The sequence below is a fragment of the Garra rufa genome, chromosome 13, assembly GCF_049309525.1.
Source record: "Garra rufa chromosome 13, GarRuf1.0, whole genome shotgun sequence".
NCBI lineage: Eukaryota > Metazoa > Chordata > Actinopteri > Cypriniformes > Cyprinidae > Garra > Garra rufa.
Window position 1 is genome coordinate 16,247,935 of NC_133373.1, and position 27,158 is coordinate 16,275,092.

Here is a 27,158-nt window from a genome sequence, read left to right on the forward strand (position 1 = left end):
ATGAGCGATGGAGAGAGAGAGAGGGGAACAGCTGTGGTAGAGAGACAGTGAAGCGAGGAGGATCTCAGTAAGAGTCAGATGCTGCACCAGGCAGGAGCAGACAGAAGTCAACTGTAGACAACGTTAGAAAAAGAGGATGGCCATTGCAAAGGAATACGAAATATGAGGGAATATCTTTTTGTGCTCTTACAACTGGCTTTATAACAGGTAAAAAGAAACTCTATTACTATGTAATACTGTTAATGTTACTGTTAATAAGTGTGTGTTTTTGTGTAGGTACATGGATGGGTGGTTAAGTGGATAGTTGGATGGATGGATAGATAGAAACTTAGATGCATGGAATACTTAACAATCTTGATGTTTCTTCACCATTTTCCTCACAGATCAGAATGGGAAATACAGATAGTCAGTACAGCAATTTCATCATCCCTGGTAAGGGAAAGTCTAGCTCCCTTAAGCTGCACACTTCTAAAGAGGAGGCACTCTCTCCACACTCTTGGTGGAGGAGCTCTGAGAGCACCTCTGGATACAGATCCAAAAATGGCTTTTCACCACACAAGAACAGCCAACCTTACATCTCCCACCATTATGACTGCATTAATGGAGGATCTAGTGACAAAATACATGTAGAGAGCGAAAAAGACTACGACAACCTTTTATTCCAGGGAAATGGATTCTTTGTAGGCTACAGACCACATACTGGAAGCCTTCAGGCCCCTATGAGGAACACTAGTTCTGATATTAAAGACAATAAGAGCAGTCCCAAAGTTCTTTTTCGTGAGGATGGAAGTCTGAGGGTAGAGTTTACCAATGCACGGAGGGCCCCGGATGTTGAGCTATCATTGGGCAGCTGTCTCAGTGGACCGGTTGATGCTACCCAAAGGGCCAGTAATGGAAGCTCTCTTAGCTCTGAGGGCTCATGGTATGACTCACCCTGGGGGAATGGAACAGAAGATCTGTGTGATAACGTCTTCACCGCTGGCCAACCTTCGGACAACAGTAGTGGATATACCACACTCTCATCCACACGTACTGTGGACTTTGGGTGTTTTAATGGTTACAATACAGAACAATCTGAGAACCATATGGGTAACCTCACCTGCCAAACCACAGTTCATGGTAGTCAGTACGCCAACAGTGACTGCAATAGTAATGGCTACAATGTTATCCGCACTGAGGAGGACAGTGGAATTGGAGACTCTGTGCTCCTTCATTTGGAACATAACGGATTAACTGACCTTTACACAAACCCCAACATGACTGTGCCATTCCCTACCGTCAGCATCCTATCGGCGGGTCAGCTCGAGGACAGTCCTCACCTCCAAGCCTCTCTGACCTCTTCTCTGGATGCAAACTCCCAGGACGAGAGTCAGAAAACCCAGAATTACACCTCACAAACCCTACCATGCAGAAAAGCAGTTCCTGATGGAAATACAAGGAAGGATTCGCTCAAGAGTCGCATCCGCCGCCTCAGCGATTGGACAGGAAGTCTGAGCAGGAAGAAGCGAAGGCTGCAGGTGAGAAAATTATTTTTTGTGCATTCGGAATTTGTGTAAATCTGTCAGCATAGCAGGCCTTCCTTGAAGTTCCATTTCCTGTTCAGTGTTCTGGGTGTAAAATTTAGTTGAACTTGACATTCTTCAATGCTGTAAGGCATTCTCAGAAGGCATATCTTATGCTTGTTGGACTGACCATAATTTGTTAGGAGTTGTTAGGAAGAGTAAAGACTGAGCAGAGGGTGTGAAAGGCTTCACAACATGGTGTCAGCCTTGTAAAACATGTACATGTTAACAAATGCCATCTTCTTCTCACTTCATGTCTACCCAACCTCAGGAACCTAGTACTCTGGACTCTACAGATGTTGTTAGCTGTGGAGCTGGGGGCACACTAGAGGAATCCAGACCATTTTGGAATCCCATGTCCTCCCAGACACAGTTGGACTGCTCTGGTTCCTTAACAGGCCTATTTGGGCAGCAGAACCAGGGTGCGGCCTCAAGGCAAAACATCTATGAGAACTTCATGCAGGGCCTGGAGACTGGCAGCAGCAGTGGAACTGCTGATGGACTCCAGGTCTGGGAGGGTGAAGGTGAAAGCAGCAGTGGCTCAATCGGCTCTTTGGAGCAAATGGACTTCCTGTTTGAGAAAGAGCAAGGTGTTGTGCGGAGGGCTGGTTGGTTGGCTTTTAAGCCCCTCATTACCCTCCACAAGGATCGCAAACTGGAGCTGGTAACAAGACGCAAGTGGAGGCAGTATTGGGTCACGCTTAAAGGTAAGATGGCAGTCTTGAGAACAAGCGAACAATAAATGCAGATGCTAAATTTAAGCACAGCAAATTAAAATTTTCAGTTAGAAGTCTTTAAAATTTAGCTGCAATGGATAATGTTTTGTCTTCATAATTATAAGTTCTATCTCTGTTTTCCTGTCTCCCTTAGGCTGTACACTTTTGTTGGGTGAATCCAATAGAAAGACCTCCCCTGAGCAGGAATGCACACCACGTTACGCAGTGCTTGCTGAGGACAGTATTGTGCAGGCAGTTCCCGAGCATCCCAAGAAAGAGCATGTTTTCTGCCTCAGCAATGCCTATGGAGATGTCTATCTCTTTCAGGCTGCTAACCAAACAGACCTGGAGAACTGGGTGACAGCCATCCATTCTGCCAGCGCATCGCATTTAGCTAAGCGCCAAGGGAAGGAGGACACTCTGCATTTGCTAAAGAGCCAGAGCAGAGCTCTCCTGCAGAAGATCGACATGGATGGCAAAATGAAGAAGATGGCAGAGCTGCAGCTGTCCGTCATCAGCGACCAGAAAAACAGGAAGGCTGTTGAGAGCCAGGTAAGGAACAAAACGGATGTGTGTGGATGTTTATGCATATGTGTGCGGTTTGTTTTGAAAGATTAAAGGCCGAAACCAAGTAGTTCAGATGAGTGGTTTGCTAAATTGGCCAATTAAGTCATTGCTGTTGGTGTTTGAACAGAAACCACACTACAGTGCCTTCAGAGCATCCAAGTATATCTACATTTCTAGATTTTGAGGTTTACTGAAGAAAATGTGAGGGGTGCTTATCCACACATAAGACACAACCAATGTTGTGGGTTGTTGTAACTAATTTCTATAGCTTTCTCAAGTGTATTTCAGTGAATTTCTCTCCTTCATCTCTGGCCCACAGATCCTGCAATGGGAACAGAACCTGGAGAAGTTTAACCTAGAGCTCTTCCGCATGCGCTGTTACCTGGCTAGCCTGCAGGGCACTGAGCTGCCCAATCCAAAAAGCCTGCTAGCGACTGCTGGACGCCCATCTAAAATGGTGCTAGGTCGTCTGGGAATTTTCTCTGTTTCGTCCTTTCATGCGCTGGTGAGAATCTGTCACATGCTTTGAGGGAGTACCAAAAAAGACCTCATTAAAACAATCTACCTTTGAGACATGCCATAAAAATTAAATTAAGATGATGCAGCATTAAGATGAAAAATGTTTTAAATGAGCTTGTGTTTGTGCAGATATGTACTCGTGATGAAGCCACCCTAAAGAGACGATCTCGCTCTCATCCTCGAGGTATGCGGAACAAACGAGGACTACTCTTTTCTTCACAGAAGGGATTAGACAGTCTGACCAAATGCAACCGGGAAAAGAGACAATCCCTGTCCCAGGTAAGACTGAGTTAGAGCAAGACACACCCTTTAATAATTTTGTTAATCATTTATCCAGTCATCAATAACAACTGAAAAAATCAGGGGAATTCCTGGGCTATACAGTTATGTTTTTGAGACCTGCTAAACCCTGACAATAAAGAATAAATTTAGGGAAAATCACAATAAAAGAAGAAGTTTCTCCTTTTTTGTGTTCCTAATTGACTCAAATCAGTACATACTAAAAGAGCTGTGATTTCGGATTAAGAGTCTTACTCTGAGGTTCACTGGCCTGTGTTTACGACTGCAGTACTGAATAGTCATTTAAGACACAGGCCTGTTTTACTCATTTAGTTTCACAGTAGCATGTTAATGCTGTCCACAGGTGTCAGGGTGGGAAACACTGTCACACTCGCCGGATAAAACAAACAACCACTGACTGGCTCATCAAAGCGTTCTCTGGAGGTCAAATGGCAGGAAAACACACAGCAGTCCTGTTCCTTTCTCCCGTCAAAGTGTTTGGGGGCTGTTTTGGAAATGCTGTTTCTGGATCAGTTCTTGTAATTAAGCCCAGATCAGCATTCCTTCTCTGAAGGGCCTTTGTGTTCGCACAGAGCATGAGCTCTAAATCCACATGTATGATTATGTAGACGGCCTCACGTGAGTTTGGAGCCAATCGCCCAGCGGTTCCAGCCTCGTAATCATCCATCCTTAAATGGGCCAAATCTGGTCAAAACAGCCCCTAATAGTGCATGATTCCAAAGACGGGAATTACCATGAGCTGCATGCGGTTAATTGCTGCAAGCTGAAAGCAGTCTGAGAAGAGAGACAGCTTCTACTGCACAGATGTAGAGTCTGATGCTGTGTGATTCAGCAGGGTTATGGGGGGCAGTGGGATTGTTTCCAGAGGGCTTAGATGCTTTAGTTAGAGTCAAGTCAGAGTTGCTGTCACTCAGATAAACAGCTCAGTTGTGGTATTGCTACTGTTCTGAGGATGTCTACCTCTGTACTTTTTACAACCTCAGCTCTTTGTCTAAAGACTTTAAGAAAGTCTTCTGAGTGTAAAAGTCATTGGTCATTTTCGTATCCGTTTTTTTTTTTTTTCGTATATATCATCCTTTCCTATCAAAATACTTGCTACAAATGCAAAAATGCAAGAAAATCTAACCAGATCTGAAATTTTTATGTCAGACGAAAGTTTCGAAGGCAGTGTGTAAATGTGATTGACACAACGTGAGGTCATATTTATTTTTTAACGTGCCAAAATTTCGGACTCAAAGACCTTAAAGGAGAACTCCGGTGTGATTTTGACCTAAAGTGTATTGAATCATGATACCGAGTGTGAACGTACCTTGCATATTTCATCTCGGTTTGTGTCCAGCTGTCCGAAATCTGGGGTCAGTTAGCCGATGCTCACAACAGGCTGTCTATGAGAGTGAACAGGGCATCGGAAAAGCCATGTAAATAAATCACTGTTTTACGCCATTTACGAGGCACAAAGTAGCTCCACACTTCATTGGTAGACTTCCTAGGGCCCTGACATTTAAAACGAGACATTGAGAACTCAGAAAAAGCACCGGTAGTTTATTTACAAGAAGATTTATACAGACATCTTCCACCAGGAACAGAGCAGTCGCCGCCATCTTAAATGTAGTCACGATAGGTCGAGTGTCGAGCACGAAGGAAACTACAACCCGATACGTTGATAACCTGATGAATTCATTGGTGCTCGACACTCGATTTGTCGTGACTAAGTTCAGGATGGCGGCTACCGGATTTTCTCTACCAGGTACTGTCTGTATAAATCTTCTTGTAAATAAACTACCGGTGCTTTTTCTGAGTTCTCAATGTCTCGTTTTAAATGTCAGGGCCCTAGGAAGTCTACCGATGAAGTGCGGAGCTACTTTGTGCCTCGTAAATGGCGTAAAACAGTGATTTATTTACATGGCTCCTTCGATGCCCGATTGACTTTCATTGACAAGCTGTTGTGAGCATCGGCTAACTGACCCCAGATTTCGGACAGCTGGACACAAACCGAGATGAAATATGCAAGGTACGTTCACACTCGGTATCATGATTCAATACACTTTAGGTCAATATCACACCGGAGTTCTCCTTTAAGTGACTTCTGCAATTACATGTCAACCACACATCACTGGAGTATTACTAGACTGTCTGCTTAATAGTTTGTATCTCACAATTCTTAGAAAAAAGTAATATCTCACATTTTTGACTTTATTTCTTGCAATTCTGTTTTATCCCGCAGTTCTGAGAAAAAAAGTCAGAATTGCGAGTTTATATCTCGGAATTCTGACTTAATTTATCAGAATTTTGAGTTTATATCTTGTAATTCTGACTTTATAACAAAGACAAAAGTTACAATTGTGAGAAAAAAAGTCAGAATTACCTTTTCTTATATAGTGGCAAACAGGAAACCACCAGTTTTCAACAAGCTCTGTGAGAAAAAAAAAGAATTTAAGATTAAAGTGTGTTTCAAATATCAGTTTATTGCATTCGTTACTGAGAGGTATTGCTGAAACAATTGTTTTATTTAATTAAAGTGCACAGTTTTCCCAAAATTTGTGTAATATGTCTTCTCCCTGCTGAAAAAAAACTGATAAAATGGCTAGTTTAAGCTGAAAGTAGCTGGTTTTAGCTGTTTCCTCAGTCTGGCCAAGCTGGCTTTAGCTGGTTTTAAAAGGTTGGTCAGTTCGTCTCCCAGCCTTAGCTGGACCAGCTAGTCCAGCTAAAGAAGTAGTTGAAATCCCTCTAAACCCAGCTAGCAAACTAGCTATGACCAGCCTTAAAGGCCAACTAAAAACAGCCAACCATCTTTTTAGCTGTTTTTTTTTTTCAGCAGGTTGTTGTGTTGTTAGCTAACATCATATTCTGTTCTAACCATGAGTACAAGTCTAGTTTCTTGTGTGCTCCACATATGTAGTACTAGTGACGTTAACTGTGTTGTTGCTCATTAAGAGTGTTTCAGTTAGGCCTAAGTCAGTTGTGAGGTTTTATTTAAGATAGGATCTGTTTTATTAAGTAGCTAGCCCACCTCAATGCTGGAACAAAGCTTATGTCAGTTTTTGGTATTTTGGGTTTTGCTTGTCTGTTGCTCATGCCTGTTTGTATAGACTACATCCATATAATAAGTATGTGTTTATGTGTTAGCAGGAGGATGTTTGGCACATGGGTGTCTTGGGTGAGGGGAGACCGTGTCTCCCACTCAGCCATCATGATTAAGGCTGATCCATCTGTCAGCTTTTATAGACCTATAATTTTAGCATCTTCCAGACCTCTCATTATTTCCCAGCAAACCTCAGGGTTATTTCTGCTGTGATCTACAATGAGAATAGTATCAAAGCTGGCGCCTCAGATTGATGGCTTCTAATTATGGCACAGAGATAGAAACATGTTGCTTTTTTGAGCCTGGATGCTGCTCTGCATTTCTTACAATGTGAATCAAATGTTTTTGTATGTGTGCAGATATTTGAAGGATATTCCTCCGGATCGGTTGGTCATCCATCCACGCAAAGCAGCTCAGAGGTAATTACGCCACTTTAAAATAACTACACATTATAATATAAGTTAAAATCATATCCTCTGTTAGCCCTAAAAAAAGGTGTGATTAATTGTATTAAGTGTGCACTTCAAATCTGAAATGCAGATAATATAATGTCAAATTAAAATATTTATACATTTTAAATATTTTAACATTTTGTTGTGCTTTAAAGAAGTACACTTATTTTGCTGTGTTGATTAACATATAGAAGCACTTGATTATAATTTTAAATGTAATGTTATTCAATATTACATTTATAATTATTTTAAACATACATAACTTGACTGTTATAAACTTAGCAAGTTGTCCTGAGCAAGTTACAGTTTAAAAATAGCTTTCTCATATTGTTCAAAACCTCTTGCAATGTCAAATCCCCATATTGAGGATGCAGCTGAAGGACAATAGAATTGCACTGAAAGAACCTCCCCCATTCTGGCCATTTCTCCACCCCCTGATCTGTTTGCACTGCATAATGTCAACAGATCAGCAGGTCGTTGTGACAGCTGTGTAAGTTGAGTCAGTGGAAAGGGACGAGACCCCCCTTTCTCCCTCTCACAGAATACGGAGCACACTAAAGATCCATATTAGTGGATATTAGCTGGCACCTGGCTTTGACCCAGCATGATGACTTAAAACAAGAGCAGAGGAAAGACTGATTGGATTTTTTCTCACGTTTTGTTCACTAAAAAGGCAGCTGAAAAAAAAAAAAATGAAATGCTATGTTCCAGCATCAAGCATCAAGTATTTTGAATGTGCTTTAGTATGTTAGTCAACACATCAAAATATTGTTTTAAAATGTTTTTTTACTTCCCAAAACTGTATCTTACTTTTTTTTAGTATTTTTGTGTATTTTTCAAGAGTTCATTTTGCAACACATTGCAATTCAAACATTTATCATTTGATATCTACCTTATTTTCAACATGGAAGTGAGTTGTATGAGATTTCTGGTTCATTAGCTGCACTCGGGAAATATTGGGAAGAATAACAAAGTGCGGTAAACAGTAAAACTGTTTGCACTACAAACTAGTGTGTTCATAATTAAGATAATATATTAAAATAATATGGTAAGATACAGCAGTTTGCAATATCAAGCAGCAAAAACTCTTTTGTTTAGTTGTAGCAGACTGAACATGGTTTTGATGTACACACTGAATGCACAGAGTCTTTATTTTTTACTATTTTAAGCGTTAAATAAACAATAATGCGAAGCTATTTAAAGCACCTAATATTATCTTAAAGGATTTGTTCACTTCTAGAACGAAAATTTACAGATAATTTACTCACCCCTTTGTCATCCAAGATGTTCATATCTTTCATTCTTCAGTCGTAAAGAAATTATGTTTTTTGAGGAAAACATTCAGGAATTTTCTTTGCTAGATAAGACCCTTCTTCCTTGGCTAAGATCATTTAGAGCCCTTTGAAGGTGCATTTAAACTGCATTTTGGAAGTTCAAACTCGTGGGCACCATAGAAGTCCACTATATGTAGAAAATTCCATTTAATGTTTTCCTCAAAAAACTATTTCTTTACAACTGAATTAACATTAACATCTTGGATGACAAGGGGGTGAGTAAACTATCTGTACTTTAACTGGTGCCTACCTGAATTATAGACTACTGTCTATCTATACTTGAACTCACTTTTGTTCTTTTCTTCATTTCTGCTCTTTCTCTTCCCTGATGTCAGCAGAAGTTGGATGGCTTTACCAAATCGCATTTAACAGCGCCCCCTGAGGGTAACCCATGGGACTGCAGCATGGAAAGCCGGGTGTATGTGCTGATGCCGGACAGTCAGCTTATCGGTGTGCCAGTAAAACAAGACTCTCTGGTTTCTGATGTTCTCTCATTGGCATGCAAGGTAATTCAGCAGTCACCTCTCACAGACCTAATGACCTGAATTGACAATAACCAGAAAAACATGAACAATTAAAATTCATGTATTTGCATTTTTTATCCTTTATGGTCTCTTGAACTCTTAAAATTACAGAAAGAGTGCACAATAGCTTGAAGTTGAAACAGGATGCATTTGCTTTAAAATCATTCAGTAACTCATTACACATTCTGTGTACCATATCGATTTTTATATGAATGTAATAGTGGATATCAATGTCTTTTATAGGTAAAGCAACTTGACCCAGCTCTGCACTGCCTACACATGAGGAGACATTTGGGACAAGATGTGGAGAGAAGCACTCCAGCACCCACAGACCTGCTAAGGACCCTGGTGAGACAAAAATGCACTTTATAAAATAGACTGTTTAAGGTAAACACCGTTTTGGCTAGTTAGTTCTGTTAACCTAATTGGCCATCTAAAACTAGTTTAAGCATCTCCTAACTGGTCTAAGCTATGTTATACACAACCTTGCTGTATCACAGCAACAAAGATGCTCTCCTCTTGTTTAACAGGTCTGTGATGAACTGGAAGTTTGGCCTGTCAATGTGTTGACCATAAACATGTCCCGTCTGGATGCAGCTGTAGACTTTGGTGAGTTCATGTACAGCTGGATCAGCAAGAAAATAAATAGTTCATCCAAAAGTAAATATTAATTCACTCTCATCATTTACATAATTTCCTCACCCTTGAATTGTTCAGAACAAGTATAATATTTTGTTTTAGAGGAAAAACAAAGTTGCGCAGAATATCCAAGCTGCTCGGTTTCAAACAATGTATATACTAAAAACTTTACTTTTGTGTAATATTAATGAAAAAAGGACACTTGCAAGTGCTAAGATGAATCATTCAATTTCATTATATGGAAAAGAGCAGCTTGGACATTCTGCTGAACATCTGCTTTTGTGTTCTACAGAAAAAGAAAGTCACATAGGTTTAAACTAACATACACAATAAATGAGAATATGCAGAATATTCATTTAAAATTTGTCAGTATTTTTATAGATAGAGAATTCTGCCAATGATTTTATCTATCATAAGATTTTATCTTATGGCTATCTGCAGGTTTTGCGGTCACAGGTCATGTGGATGGTGCCAGGAGAAGTCATGTCTATGTGAGTGAGGTGCATCCTGAAGGCCTGGCGTTTATTGAAGGTAACATTTCAATATTTCTTAGGCCTCAGTTAGATTTTAATGTTATGATTGATTGTACATGTGATTTATTTGTATAATGTAAATTGTCTTTGTAGGTCTAAAAGCTGGAGATGAGATCTTGATTCTTAATGGTGTGAGCGTGGCCTCTCTCGACCTCGGCCTCATGCAGAGCTTCTTCAGCCAACAAGAACTCAGTCTTGTCATCAGACGCGAGGATAACAGCTCAGACGACCAGAGCTCTGTCTGGCCAGACTGTGACCCCAGTGAACTCGATCAACCCCAACCTTATCAGGGCAACATCATTCACCTGGAGCATTGGACCACAGGTAGGAAAGCAATTGTTGTATATTATAATGCACTGCTTTTCAATAAAAAGTACAGTTTAAACGTTTGGGGTCAGGACAGATTTAATTTTTTTTTTTACTTTTGTTGTATGTTTTCTGAATGTAAAATTGATTAAAGATTATTTTATATATAAAAATGTAACACGTTTTACTTATTTTTTTTAAATTGTTTTATGTTTTTGAAAGAATTGTCATGAGGACTGAATTATTTGATTGAAAATACAGAAAAAACTGTATCATACTGAAATATTATTACAATTTAAAATAGCTGTTTTCTATTTTTATATTTATAATGTAATTTATTCCAGTGATGCAAAGATTTTTTCCAGCAGCCGTTACTCAAGTCTTGGACAATCCTTCAGCAATCAAACATTTCTTCTTATTATCAATGTTTAAAATAGTTAAGTTGCTTTGATCAATTGAAAAATCAAGCATTTGTTTGAAATAGAAATATTTGCAATAATGTAAAAGTCTTTACCGTAACTTTTAAGCAATTTAATGTGTTCTTACTGAAAAAAAGTATTAATTTATTAATCAATCAATCAATCTTACAGACCCCAAACCTTTGAACAGTAGTGTTTGTTGCCATTATATGTTTGCACATAAAATTGCATGTGCCCAGTTTTTTCTGTAGTAACCATATATAACCTGCAGAGGGTGACAAACTTGGTGGTATAGGTATATATAGGTTTTTCTTCAGGGTTTCTTACTGTATAGCTTTTTTTAAGGGGCACCAGTGGTTCTGGCTCAAGTGGTGTCCTTTTTTCTGAAAAACAAACAAACAAAAATATTAAATTGAATGAATGAACATTCAAATCTAAGTTACATTTTTTTTTAAATAATATTTTTACAATTTTGATCTAATCATGCAGTTACCTACTGTAATCATCAGTAAATTTTAATCAGCTTTAATTTAATTCATTAAATAGTATTTAAAATGTATTTGGTTGCTCAATTTGAATGGGCAGAAGTGAAGAAACTGCCTGCAGGGTTGCGGAGGTCTGTGACTGCGGGCAGCCCTTGGCTCTTTAGACATATTGCAAACAATGAAACAACTCCCGCTGTTTTTATGATGAGAACCTAACGATGGACAGCTTGTTTCACAGCATGACGCTGACAAAATGCCCAGACATAAACTATTATACCACAGGGCTCTTTGCAGACAACAAGGCTGTTGTGCCCTACAGGACGGCGTTTCCTGTAGAGGGGCTTGTAACGTTATTCTAACTGTAAATCTAGTACAGTGCATCCGGAAAGTATTCACAGTGCTTCACTTTTTCCAGATTTTGTTATGTTACAGCCTTATTCCGAAATGGATACAATTAATTTTTTTTCCTCAAAATTCTACAAACAATATTCCATAATAACAAACATGTATTAAGTTTGTTTGAAATCTTTGCAAATAAATTTAAAATCACATGTGCATAAGTATTCAAAGCCTTTGCCATGACACTCAAAATTCAGCTCAAGTTCATCCTGTTTCCATTGATTATCCTTGTGATGTTTCTACAACTTAATTTGAGTTAACCTGTGGTAAATTCAGTTGATTGGACATGATTTGGAAAGCCACACACCTGTCTATATAAAGTCCCACAGCCTGTGCATGTCAGAGCACAAAGCAAGCTGTGAAATCCAAGGAATTGTCTGTAGACTTCCGAGACAGGATTATATCAAGGCACAGATCTGGGAAGGGGTACAGAAAAATTTCTGCAATATTGAAGGTCCCAATGAGCACATTGGCCTTTATCATCCATAAATGAAAAAGGTTTGGAACCACCAGAACTCTTCCTAGAGTGGGCTACCTGGCCAAACCTGATGGTTAGTTGAGCTTGATGATCATATGTGGAGATACTGTAGGAGAAAACTACAGAAGGACAAACATCACTGCAACACTCCACTGATCTGGTCTGTGTGGCCAAACTCAATCCTCTCCATAGTGAAGACACACGAAAATAAAAAGCACCTAAAGGGACCCTCAGAATCTGAGAAACAAGATTCTCTGGTCTGATGAACCTTAATTCTAACCATCATGTTTGAAGGAAATCAGCTCTGCTCATCACCTTCAGAGTACCATGCCAAAAGTAAAGTGTGCTGGTAGTAAAGTGTGCCCTAAGCGCACAGCAAGAGTGGCTTATAGACAACTCTGGTAATGTTCTTGAGTGGCCCAGCCATAGTCTGGGCTTGAGCCTGATCAAATATTTCTGGAGAAACCTGAAAATGTGCATCTCCCCCCATCCAACCTGACAGAGCTTGAAGGGTGAAGAGATGAGAAGAAGAATGGCAGAAATCTTGTAGTATCATACTCAAATTGACTTGAGGCTGTAATTGGTGCCAAAGGTGCTTCAAGAAAGTATTGAGCAAAGGCTGTGAATACTTATGTACAGGTGATTTTAATTTAATCCATTTTGGAATAAGGCTGTAACATAACAAAATGTGGAAAAAGTAAAGCACTGTGAATACTTTCCAAATGCACTGTACATAGGTTTTCCCATTTGATCCAATGCCAAGTACTGTAAAATCAGAGACAAGAGGTCTGCTTGCAGAATTAGTAAGATCAGATCAATGGCGGTTAATAAAGGTCAAATGCTCGCATGGGTCGGCCTATGGTGAGCCATATCCCGAGAGAGCTGAGCTAATAAGCCTTGAGTGTGTTTATTTCACTCTCTATTACTGTGACTTAACATATCTTACTTTCATAATCAGCCCACTCTTTCAATAACATATTTTCCACCTCTTTCTGTCCCTCAGATCCAGCTCAAGAGCAGGAATTTCCCGAGGGCTCCACGGCGCCTACTTTGGAGGAGGTGAACGATAAGGCTGAACGGGGCGGAAAGGTAAGCCGAAGGAATGAGCGGCTGTGCTGTCAGAGATTTAGGAGGTGTGAGCTGCTTGTGTTGAGAGACTGGCTGGTGTGATCAGGATTATGGTGGGTGTTATGAGGTCAGATGGAGACAGAGACGTGCTCAACAGAATTCCACAGTCTTACTGCACACTTGGCAGCTGCAAACAATAATATTTGAATCTAATTACATTGGCTGGTTTACAGTGTAAAATGTTTTGCATGGCATGCAGGGCTTGACGATAGAGTTAAAATTTAAATGTGACCCTGGACAACAAAAACCAGTTGTAGCATGGGTATATTTGTAGCAATAGCCAATAATACATTTTATGGGTCAAAATTACCTATTTTTCTTTTATGCCAAAAATCATTAGGATATTAAGTAAACATCATGTTCCATAAAGATATTTTGTAAATTTCCTACTGTAAATATATCAAAATTTAATTTTTGGTTAGTAATATGCATTGCTAAGAACTTAATTTGGACAATTTTAAAGCTCTGTTATATAAATCTCAATTTCAAAAAATGTACCCTTAAGGTTTTGGGTCACACATAATTTTCAATATTCAAATTTACTCAATTTTTGTGTAAAGTAAGTTTTGAGTTAGTAAATGTGTGTGTGTGTGTGTGTGTGTGTGTGTGTGTGTGTGTGTGTGTGTGTGTGTGTGTGTGTGTGTGTGTGTGTGTGTGTGTGTGTGTGTGTGTGTACCTGGTATTCATCACGTTGTGGGGACCAAATGTCCCCACAAGGATAGTAATACCAGTAGATTTTGACCTTGTGGGGACATTTCTCAGGTCCCCATGAGGAAACAGGCTTATAAATCATGCACAATGAGTTTTTTTGAGGAAGTAAAAGTATGCACAATCTCCTGTGAGGGCTAGGTTTAGGTGTAGGGTAGGTGTAGGGCGATAGAAAGTACGGTTTGTACAGTATAAAAATCATTACGCCTATGGAATATCCCCATAAAACATGTAAACCCAACATGTGTGTGTGTGTGTGTGTGTGTGTGTGTGTGTGTGTGTTTATGTGTGTTTTAAATTAATACTTTTAATTATCATTGATGTGTTAAATTGATCAAAGTGACATTAAAGACTTTCACATGGTTACAAAATTCTATTTCAAATCAATTTTGAATTTAAATCAAAGAATCCTGAAAAAAACTGTATCACAATTTCCACAAAAAATATGGAAAAAAAATGGAAACATCTGCATTAAACATTTTCAGTCTAGTTTGACTGTTTGTTCAAAATTATATTTCCTCTGTACAACTGTCATTTTAGGGCATTTTTAGGGCAAAAACATAAAAGCAGAAGTATAAAATATATTTGAAAGGTTATAAAGTCTCAAAATATGTGACTCTGGACCACAAAACCAGTCATAGGGGTACATTTAAAAAAAAATTAGATCTAAACAAATAAGCTTTCCATTGATGTATGGTTTGTTAGGACAGGACAATATTTTGCAGAGATACAACTATTTTAAAATCTGGAATCTGAGGGTGCAAAAAAAATCTAAATATTGAGAAAATCGCCTTTAAAGTTGTACAAATGAAGTTCTTAGCAAGGCTTATTACTAATCAAACATTAAGTCTTCATATATGTATGGTAAGAAACTTACAAAATATCATCATGGAACATGATCTTTACTTAATATCCTAATGATTTTTGTCAGAAAAGAAAAATCTATAATTTTGACCCATACAATGTATTGTTGGCTATTGCTACAAACATAGCCGTGCTACTTATGATTGGTTTTGTGGTCCAGGGTCACATATATATTTTTTTACTATATCACACAGCTCATGTAGTAAAAGGTTAATTGAGGTTTCTCTCTTTGACCTTTGCATTTTTATGAATGATAGCTGTAGGACGGCATCTCAGTGAACAAAGTGTATGATTGACTTTCTTTGCTGCTTTATGGGAGGTCAGTAATCAGTAACAGTAATCAGCATGTGGTCATTTAGACTTAATCCAGGCTTACAGACACTGAAAAGAGAGACAGAGAGAGATTAACATGGAACTGCAGTAGACAGAGTGTTTTGGTGTCTATAGTGCAGTACATGTGTAGAGGAGAGATCAGAGGTCATGTGTCGGGTGGTGGGACAGAACAGTGCAGGGGGAGACGAAGAGGAATTCTGTGCACTCTTCCCTCTGTCATCACTCCATCAGACCCTCAAGGAGATGATGGTGGGACTGCTGGATGATGTGAGCGCATGTGGGAGGTGTGAGTGCGTCTCGCTGGTACTGACACCATTTCTCAGTCTTTGTTTTTGTAGTTATATAGTGATTGTTTACATGTATTAATGGTAATCCTTTATAATAACAGTTTATAATATAATACATTACGTAAAAGATCTTTACAGCATGAGTAAGCCATTTGTAGATTGTATGCATTTTGGGCAGGACTATCTAAACAAATGGCAGATCTTCAAAAATTTGATTCATATATTTTTATCATGTGACCCTGGACCCAAAACCAGTCATAAGGGTAATTTTTTTTTTAAATTAAGATTTATACATTATCTGAAAACTGAATAAATAAGATGAATAAATAATACAACTATTTAAAAATCTGGAATCTGATGGTGCAAAAAAATCTAAATATCGAGAAAATTGCCAAAATGAAGTTCTTAGCAATGCTTATTACTAATCAAAAATGAAGTTATAAATAGATATAGATATATACTATTTTTATGTAAAATTTGATATAATTATATAAACAATTTTTTATATTATTTATCCTTTCTGGCAGAAATTGAGTTAATTGTACTAGGGATGCTCATTTCGGTTAATTTTCCTGACCGACAACCGCTGCTCGTTATCCGAACATTAACCGTTAACTGATAAAATTAGAATAATAAATTAGTTTAAAATAAAAATAGAATGCACGAGTATCTGTGATGATACATTAAAAATACAAGCAAATGTTTTATTTTAACATGCAAACAGCAGCATACAGAGCAACAACAAAAACTGTATTGACATATACTTAAATTATCATGCATCAGCAGCGGTTCTGAGAACAGAGAAAATCTGAATGAAAAAAAAAAGAATAATATAAATAGGCCTACACTAAATATGTATAAATTAAATAACTACCTAATTAGGATGACAAAACTAAAACTGAATCCTTTTATGCGCTTTGAAGAACTGTACCGGTCTTATTCTTCTCGTCGGACATAAAAATATATAGCAGGCCAGCCAATACCTCAGTGTGCCTAGTTTTTAACATGTCCACATGCTGTACGGATAAGCAGGACCGCTGCCTGTTAACTCTTAGATCTGCGAAAAAAACACCATCACAAAAACCCTTTCAATTTGCGGTTCGGGACTTCCATCCACTGTCATATGCATGTGAAGAAGCGCGTGTTTTACAGCGTTCAGCAATAGCCAATCACAGACATGTATGTTGATTTGATTATCACTGTGGCCAATCAGAGGAGGCTATGTTACAATCCACTCACCAACCAAAGTGCCGGTTTCAGTTTTGCTGATTTCTACACTTTCGTGAACTCTCTTATTAAAACAAAGAAAGTGTTGGCATTATATAAATAAGAGATTAATTGTGCAGTGTAAAGGTTATTTTATTACTTTTTAATAAATTTATGAGATTGCGATGAACTACTCTAGGATGAGTGATAGCTTTCCAGTGATTGTAACGGGAGCGCCTATTGCGCACTTTCTAGACTATAATTCATTCAGAATTTGAATACATTCACTCACGGATTCACTCTCTGATAACCCAATAACGCCACTTGCCATTGAGTTGCATATACTACATCAGTTTACTAAGTAAAGGTGAAGCGAAATATGTCTGTACAGCCGCACGTGTCGACACGCGTGCGTGAGTAAACAGATAACTTACAAATAGCATAATTTCTTTCACCATGCAGCAAACGTAAAAAAAAAAAAAAGAATAGAAAAAAACCCTTTTAAACCGTTTAACTGATAGTAATAATCGGTTAAAATTCTTACTATCGGTTAACGGTTAAACGGTCAATATGAGCATCCCTAAATTGTACACTTTCTGTTTTACCGACCAATGGCAGAAATGTGGATGTAAATACATTTTCATATATAATCATATTTGATGATCTTCATGAATGCATTATATAATGCTTGTTAAAAAATCGTGTTTAATATGACTTTACATTAAAAAACTAAACTTAAAACTAAATATTTAATATCATATTTTACACAATATATATTATTACTGGAATATGTTCCCATTTACATTGATTAAAAAAAATTTAACTGTGTTTGTTGACTATTTTACAGAAATATATATTTATAATATATACACAAAATATTTAAATACAATTTTATAAAGTTGTATATAATTATGTAAACTACTTTTTTATATTATTTATCCTTACTGGTAGAAATGAAGTTAACTGTAGTTCTATCTAAAAATGTTTAATTTCATATTTAAACCTTTTGTTTGTGCAAGACATTTTGTGTAGAATTATAAGGAATTAAACATTTAATTCATACAATTTCTACAGAATAATGTTCTAATTCTTAGAAATTATCTTTTCAACAAGAAAGAAAGTACTTTCACTAAACTAATTTTTCTCAGAAAACAGGGGCCCTGACTCACTGTCTTTCAAATGCCCCTCTCCCCCACAATAGAGTTATAATAAAGCGTTACCTCTATGGTTATATAACTTGTGTTTCCGCCTATTGGACGCACATAGAGACCCTGGGCCGCTTTATCTCATGCTGATGTGTTTCTGCAGTCTGTAATTACTGTGGATTGTACTTGATTGTGCATTGTGTCAAAACAGATGAGTGTGTTTGTGAACGCATCTCCTATGACCTTCAAACACTCTCAGTTGCACTTCATTATGATTATACACTCTATGATTGTACTGAGTTTTGAAAAGAATAATCATTTCATATAGGTTTTATGGTAGGTTTTTTCCCCCCAGCCTTTACGTGTTGAGAACAGCTTTGCAGAGCTGCCCAGAGGGATTTATCAGTTTGTCAGCACTTTATTACACTCTGACAGCATAGATTACGATGACAAATGGCTTGAATTTTCAGCGGTGATGCTGTTTTTATGCAGCCTGGTGAAAGCGCACCACATGCGCTCTGGAGATAAAGCCTTTAGGAGAGCGTTTGCATTTTTGAGTCAAGCTTTGAGTCAACATTTCTTGCCCTCAGACACCGCTGGAGACTATTTCTAATGATTTGATTCCAAAAGAGTTTGATTCAGTCAATGTATAAAGTTGATAAAACACTATTTAAAGACTGCCTGTGGTAAAAAAAAAAAAAAACCAAACAAACATGTTTTTAATGCTGTTTACATGTCTACACTGCAAAAAAGGCTTATCTTATCTAGTATTTTTGTCTTGTTTCTAGTCAAAATATCTACAAATTCTTAAATTAAGATGCATTTGTCTGGACATAATATATTTAGTTTTGTTTCCAGGGGAAAAAAAATAAATTGAGTGTAGTTTGCTTAAAATAAATAAAATTTGCTAGTGGGCTAAGTGAAATACTCTTGTTTGAGGAATATTTTCCTTACCCCACTGGCAGATAATTTTACTTGCAGATGAAACGATTTTCTGTGAAAAACTACTTTTAAAATACTTTTTATAGTGTACTTTTTGTCTATGTTAGAGCAGTGTGAAGAGACAATCAAAACATTTGAGGAATAAAGAAGTCAAGAGAGTTCAGAGAGTTCAATATAATGAGTTTCTGGCCTGTTTCTGTTCTTTTTTCCATAGTACTGTAGCAGTTGTCCTAAAAACTGACTGAAATTATGTTTTAGTTGGAAAAAAGCTGTTTTTGCCACTTTACTTTAAATGACAAAAGTAGATGGAAATTAGTAAGCCTTTTTGGCATAAAGTCAGTGGGTTTTGTGAATGGGTTTTTGGTTAAATGCCTGAAATAAGGTCTGTGGTTAACACAAGCTCAAGAAAATTCACACTTTATTCCATGACATAAAATACATCATAATACTCTACTTGTAATTACAATTTTTTTAGAGCTTTTACATGTCTTGAAAAAGGCAGTTGCTAACATGTGGTTAAATGGGACTATAGAGGTTTTCCTTACCACACTAAACTCACCTACATAGTGTTATCGTCAATAATATCATTATATATTAAAGTCATGCTTGAAAATGTTCTTTTGTTGGTCACCAAGCTTATTTTCTGCAATAATCCTTTTTTTTTTTTTCGGCAAGGGAACCTCTTGCCCTATTCAAAAATGTGGCATCCCTGCAGCACTCTATTGAAAAACAGAGAACTAAAAGAGATTGATCTTCTGCTTTCATTTACCTTGTAGAACCCAGAGACGGTGTGTACTCTCTACCAGACATTCCATGAAAGCTCCCTTCTTGTGCCAGAGGGCCACAAAAACCCTTACTCCACTGAAAATGCCCTTGCCAGAACCTCTCCTCGTCACATGTCTGTCACAGAGCACCTGCGCATGGTGATTCAAGAGCTGGTGGACACAGAGAAATCTTACGTCAAGGTACAGATAATTTAAATGTGTATTCATTGTTTTTATGGAGATGTTAATTATTACATAATACCTTTTACTACATTTACACTGTCATATCACTTTTGTCCCGTTGTTTAGGACCTTGGATCTCTGTTTGAGATTTATCTGAAGCCATTACAAAGAGAAACTTTCCTCAGTCATGATGAGGTAAGTTTTGCCGTGTAAAATTATCTGTTTTGGAGTCCAAATTTCCATCTTATTTAAACTGAGTTGGACAGACTCCTGAGATAATTTTTGCACATCATGTTCGTAATTGCAGTTTTTTCCTTTTCCTGTAGATGGAGTCTCTGTTCGGCAGCCTGCCAGAGATGCTGGACTTCCAAAGGGTTTTCCTACAAACCCTAGAGGAGAGGACAACTTCCTCACCGGAGTACCATACACTAGAGACTCCAGAGAAACTCAAGGTAAAATATGGTGATAAAATTATACCAGATTGTATGATTAACCCTCTGATGCATAAAATAATCAATTCCTAGTCTGGATCACCTGGAATAGACAACAAAATTAGCTATTTGAGAAGTACTTTGTAAGCCATTTTTAATGTGCTTTGTTACAAATTAAAAAACACAATGGCATGAAAAGGTTGGTCAAACACATTTGTGGGTAAGAGTCAAGTCAAAGCAGTGTTGTTATGGTTAAGTAAAACTATTAAAAAACTTTTTATATATATATATATATAAAATATTAGATGAAAACTTTAAAGATGTTAAAGTATAAAATTAGTTATTTATTTAGATTAATAAAAACAAAACAAAAAAAACTTACTAAAAGATCAAAACTGTCATTGTAAGGTTATTATTCAAAGTTTCTTGGATACAGTTGAGGTCAAAAGTTTACACCCCCCATTTCAGAATCTGCAAATTTTTTGTTTATTTAGTACAGACCTGAATAAGATACTTCACATAAAATGTTTACATATAGTCCACAAGAGAAAATAATAGTTGATTTATAAAAAATTACCCCGTTCAAAAGTTTACATCCCCTTGATTCTTAATACCGTGTTCTTACCTGAATGTGTTGAGCTGTGTTTTTTTGTTTAGTGATGGTTTTTCATGAGTCCCTTGTTTGTCCTGAACAGTTAAGTTTGCATGATCCCTCTTATTTTGGTAAAATAATGAACATTTTGCAGATTCTCAAAGGGGGGTGTAAACTTTTGACCTTAACTGTGTAACATCACAAATTTGTCCACTGTTATTAATTTTGCATTTGATAAATTATGTGTTTTCAGTTTGAGGCATTTTTTAAATCTTTCTTTTTCAATCTCATCCAGAAACTCCTTTTCTCCCTGGGCGGATCTTTCTTATACTATGCAGATCACTTCAAGCTTTACAGCGGCTTCTGTGCCAATCACATTAAGGTGCAGAAAGTTCTCGAAAGAGGTAAAACATAAACATAAGCCACATCTGACATGTCTCAGACCATATTTCAACTGGCATCTTGAGCCAAAAGAAGATGAGCCTGGTTTATATCAATCTATGATTTGTCTTATGACAGCAAAAACAGACCGGGCATTCAAAGAGTTCCTGGAGGCGAGGAACCCCACCAAACAGCACTCGTCCACCCTGGAGTCGTACCTCATTAAACCTGTACAGAGAGTTCTGAAGTACCCACTCCTGCTGAGGGAGCTGGTGTCTCTCACCGACCCAGAGAGCGACGAGCACAGCCACCTCACAGGTGTGGCACCATTTGACTTTCTTTTAAATTCAGTGATTCAGTAATGAATTCAGTGACAAAAAGTCTTCTTTTACTGGTGCAGAGGCATTAAAGGCTATGGAGAAGGTGGCTAGTCACATTAATGAGATGCAGAAGATCTATGAGGACTACGGCACAGTGTTTGACCAACTTGTAGCAGAACAGAGTGGCCCTGAGAAGGAGGTGCATAGCTAGAATAACTTTTACAAGCATAAAAGGATCATATTATATGCAGTATGCATTCCCTTTATGATTTTAATATCAAGCCGGTGTGTTCTTCGTCTTAGGTCACTGAGATCTCAATGGGAGAGTTCATCATTCACAGTTCAGCACTTTGGCAAAACCCCCTGCCCTCTTTGGGCCGCATGAGAAAATACCCTGAACTCACACTCTTCCGTAAGTCAGATCTGATTTACCATAACTCCTAAAACCTTGCAGTTTGTGCTGTGCAACATTTGTAACATTTGCAAGTCAGTGCAGTTATTCAATGTTTTTATTCCTCCAGTCTTCAAGAGAGCACTCATTTTGGTGTATCGGGAAAGCAAGTTAAAGAAAAGAATGGTGAGTTTGGAAATGTAGCACATTGTTTATTTTATTAGGTCTGTCAGTTGATTAAAAAAAGTGTTTATGCTCACCAAGGCTTTAGTTATTTGATAAAAACAGCAATATTGTGAAATATTATTACAATTTAAAAGAACTGTTTTCTATAATAATATATTTAAGCAATAAGGTACGAGAGGCCGTGCTGTATCATGAATAAATCACGGCTGAAGGGCGTTGTTAGGCACGACGCGAAGCGGAGTGCCTGCAACCCCTTCAGCCGTGATTTATTCATGATACAGCACGGCCTCAAGTACCTTATTGCTTTTATAAAACGGTTACCACACAATGAAAATATTAAAATCAAAAATATATATTAATTTATATATATTAAGTTGTACGTTTTCATAAAGTAAAATCATTAACTGCCTTCCGCTGTAAAAAGTAGTCCCTAACTGCTGCAGCTGTGTTTACGTTGCTAAGGGTGGTTGCTAAGGGGGTTCAATGATACACAAAACCATTGAGTGAAGCGGTCATAGCAGTGCCGTATCATGAATACGACACAGCTGCTGACCAATCAGAATTGAGGAATGGAACTAACCGTTTTATAATTTAAAATATAATTTATTCCTGTGATGGTAAAGCTGAATTACAGCATCATTACTTCAGTCTTGAGTAAGGGTGGGCGATATGACCTAAAATTTATATCACGGTATTTTTCATCTTTTGAACGGTGCCGGTATAATATCACGGTATTATGTTCCTGGTCTTGTTAAGAAGATCACAAATATTGTCTCTGTTCTAGAGCGATACTCTCAAAGTCATTGCTGTGTGTGAGTGCAACACTTCAACTACCTTCTGGCCATTGAAACGGTCCAACTCAGGCCCTTCAATGCTGATGAATAAGAGCCACTGAGATGTGGCTTCTCCAGTCAAGTCAATTTGTTAATTGAACTGAAACCCCTATGAGGTAGTGCTAGTAATAGTTCAGCAAGTAATAATGATCAGCAAGATTTCTGTCTTAATTTTTATAGTGTCGTCCATGAAAATGAGGCTCAGAGGTGCCATGAGTGCAATTAAATCTATAAATTCATGTTGAGATTAGTGTTTTTAAAATAAAATTTGGAATCCACAAGTATTTAAGATTTCAATAACTGAAAGGATCTGTCATCAGGTGGCGGCAAGACACTGAAATGATTTACTGAATCGTATTGTTCATTTGATTCGTTAGAACACATGGTTCATTCAAGTGACTCTCATTATGAATGGGAAATTGAATCATTTCACTAGATTAGTTTAAAACGCATGTTCACTTATAAAGGAAACACCGCTGTGTTTGATTGGAGAACGGCGCATCTTCATTTAAACACAGCAGTGTGTCTTGTTCCAGAATACATTTTGACTACGAAACAGACCAAAATCGGGCATAGTGTTATTCTCAGACAATCTAAGTCACTTAATAATAACGTCTCGTTTATTTAACAGCTGTATTAAATTAATATCTCATTTAAAAACTCCCATAAAAATATTAAAAGCTGTTCCTCATCTTAGTTTGCGATATCACAAAGCTCTATTATAATCAACGACACTCTCTGTACTGCGATCAATCTCTTACTTATACTATCTACACTTTGTTTATAGAAGGAATGAGGTATGAGATATGTCTCTGATACATTACTTTGCTGTGAGCCTAGACACTTCGGCGTTTGGCTTTTCGGTGCATTTAGAACTTGCACAACAGGAACAAAGCAGCGATCGTATTTATCTCCGCCATGTCAATCGCGCCGTGTTGTTATTCGCGCGAGTGATGGGGAAACCTCCCGCGGATAAACTAGAGTGAGTGACGGGATGCGCATGCTCGCTTGACGTTTGGTGTGAACGCACTGACTGTATGTGCGCATGCAATTGACAACCAGTCGCAGGCAAATTAAACTTTAGTGCCTTATTATTTAGAATGAGCTATTGTTGATGTAAATGCAGCCGTTCAAGGCACATAATAGATTTATTACGGTATTGACGGTATTAGAAAATCCATGTCGTGGCGCAATGCCACACCGGTGTTAACTATGATACCGGTGTACCGCCCACCCCTAGTCTTGAGTGTAACTGGATTTATCAGAAATCATTCTAATATGCAAATTTTACTTAAGTGTGTAAATACACATAAACAACACAAACAACAACAGAGTGTCTTTAAAAACACTTTTTTGTGCAGAACTACTTCCTTCCGCCACTGATCTAAATCTAAGTTTGAAAGTTTAACAGCTTAGCCCAAGCCTCCATTACTAATTTGAAAACATCACTTTAGAACTAGTAACGAAGGAACTTTGAGTTGCTTCATTGAAAACGTATTGTATCACTGCATTAAAAGCTCACTGTATTATTTATAGTATTATGAGAGAGATGGTCTGTGGAAGTGTGATTCCCTGCATCTGATACAGCATTCATTCTTCAGCTCAATTTCTAATTGTCACAATTAAACATTAGCTTGAATGTCTGCTGAGAAAAGCGTTATCTTTGTCGTAACATTAATATCCTTTCATCTGTTAAGGGTAATTTCCAATGACAGCAATGCTCAGTGCATTTGTTAGCTGTGTCAAGCTTTTGTTAAAAGTAAAAATAACTTCTGTTTATAACAGCAAAGATCTAGCCGAAGAAAGTCTACTCTCTGCGGGTTCATGAGCACTGAGCAGCCGCTGACACTTTGAAGCTCAAATGTCTGACAACGCTGATGCTAATTTTCAAATAGACGTCATGTTTATTAACAAACTGCATATTTGAACTATAAATAAGTACATTCTTGCCTAAAAACCTCTTAAAACTACATTCCGTGACACAAAAACAGTAATATTTTTACAATTATAGTTGATTTGGGTGTCTGCCATGACACTCGCTGTGAGAAGTACCGCAAGTGAAGTGATACAACTACAAACGGCGAAACGGCTGTTGGAGTTCTGTTGGACTCTAATATCACACTCTTATTAGCCAATCAGATTCGAGGACCAGAAAGAACTGTTGTATAAATGAATATATTCTATGTTATATATATATATTATATACTAATATATTTTATAAATATATTATTTGTTTTCTTTTGATATACTTAAAACTCAAATTACAGAATTTACATGCAGGTCTGAGGTCATAATTTTTAATTTGACAACCATGATTTGGTTGTTTTTAAGTTTTAGACTTACAGCTAACATATATTTGTATGTTTTTTCCGACTAGACTTCTTCACGGCCCGGGGATCTGGATCCTTTTAAATTCCGTTGGCTCATTCCTGTATCATCCCTTCAGATCCGACCTGGAAATTCAGCAGGTGTGTGTAACGTGATATTCCTGTGTAAACTATGAGATATCTGTGATGAACATGAGTTTGACATGAATTAAACCGAGGAGCTTAGTTTCTGTCAGAGTGTAGATCCAAGACAGGCCAGGAAAAATATGGTATTCAAATGAAGGATTTTAAGAACCACTTTAACACATCACATCTGAGCCCCTCATTTAAAAAAATGTGTATCACGAAAGTCTCAATCCCTTTTTAAAGACGCATACATTGCCAAAATTAAAATCCAGTCCATAACTTGCCTAAAATGCCTACTCTTTACTTTTTCAGGGTCAGAAAACCCCTGTGTTTGGGAAGTTGTTCACACCAAGTCTGAAGTAGAGGGACGACCAGAAATGTCCTTTCAGCTCTGCAGCAGGTAACAAATATTGAAAGTTTTAGTTTCCTCAGCTGTGGTAAAATCACTGTAAATCCTTTGTGAAAAAAGACATACATTAACTGTATTTTTAAGTTTTAAATGCAGTTTTTAAATGTCCTCTCATCTTGTTTTTGTGTGCAGTAATCTGGAGAACAAGGCTAATGCACTGAGGGCCATCCGCAATCTTTTAAGAGAGAACGCCAAGCGGACAGCTCCAGTCGAGCAACGATTCAGAGATCTAAATTCGAACTTCACCTTCCCCAGAAGAAGCCACCCAGGAGCACTTAGAACAAACTCCTGGCAGCGGCTGCCGCCACAGTCAGATGCGCCAAAAACCTTAGACTCAGACGAGGGTAGACTGCTTGACGGATATGCTCATTCTGAACCTCCCCTCAGGCCCTCCAGAGGTGAGAGCTCTACTCTAAACAAGAGATCCACGTTGTGCTCCCTGACCAGCGCTTTGGAAACTCAACTTCAGAGACTGAACTTTGTAGAGGAGCCACAAGGAATGAGCAAAAGCAGTACCAGCAGCCTTCAGGGCAGTCAGGTGACCCTGCTGGATGACACTCCAGGTCTGGACCTCAACACCCTGCTGGCCAGGGACTACAGCGTGCAGAGTTTTGGTTCCGTAGTTAATGAGGATTGTTTTTACGACACGGTCATGGGCATCCAAAAAGCTGCCATTCCCACCCTGTAGAGGAAGCTGGTGCTATAAAGATTAAATGCACTAAAACATGATTATCGTGCCTTGATATGAACAGCTTTTTACACAGCCAGTTTTATAGCTGTAGCTCTGTTGCAAAATCTGGTGAGCTGCCTACCTGGATGCCATTTTAATGCATAATAGGTAACATAATTATGCTGCCTTCTAAGGCGTCTTGATTTGCTCAAGTTCAAGATCCAAAATGGCTTAAAAAGTTAAAAAGAAATTGAGTATAAATATACTTTTCTTAAATTCTGAAAAGTCTGAATTAAGAAAAAAGTATATTATTCTTATTTGATCAAAACTACATTTACATTTTTTAAAAGAACTGCTTCAATATATTTTAAAATGCTATTTATTCCAGAATGTATTTTTTTTAGAAATCATTCTAATATGCTGATTTAGTGCTCTCTCTCTCTCTCTCTCTCTCTCTCTCTCTCTCTATATATATATATATATATATATATATATATATATATATATATTAGAGCACTAAATCAGCATATTAGTAAAGGTTAAATTTAACCAGGGTTCTTATAGTCTTACAGTATTTAAAAACTTAAATATATGAAGATAAATAATAAAATATATTA

The 27,158-nt window shown here is 37.6% G+C and overlaps 1 protein-coding gene across 1 annotated transcript; it reads left to right on the top strand.

Annotated features, from left to right (window-relative positions):
* Nucleotides 1-15: 15 nt before the first annotated feature.
* tiam2b (TIAM Rac1 associated GEF 2b) lies at nucleotides 16-27,002 on the top strand. Its single transcript, XM_073853089.1, has 24 exons — nucleotides 16-207; nucleotides 384-1,517; nucleotides 1,834-2,269; nucleotides 2,433-2,830; nucleotides 3,165-3,350; nucleotides 3,494-3,643; nucleotides 7,106-7,165; nucleotides 8,871-9,038; nucleotides 9,300-9,404; nucleotides 9,587-9,665; nucleotides 10,137-10,226; nucleotides 10,322-10,552; nucleotides 13,319-13,404; nucleotides 19,705-19,893; nucleotides 20,002-20,070; nucleotides 20,202-20,327; nucleotides 21,194-21,302; nucleotides 21,418-21,597; nucleotides 21,680-21,798; nucleotides 21,903-22,011; nucleotides 22,121-22,176; nucleotides 25,387-25,477; nucleotides 25,775-25,862; nucleotides 26,004-27,002. The coding sequence occupies exons 2-24, from the start codon at nucleotides 390-392 to the stop codon at nucleotides 26,557-26,559; spliced, it is 4,809 nt and encodes a 1,602-aa protein (XP_073709190.1). The 5' UTR covers nucleotides 16-207; nucleotides 384-389; the 3' UTR covers nucleotides 26,560-27,002.
* The last annotated feature ends 156 nt before the right edge of the window (nucleotides 27,003-27,158 follow it).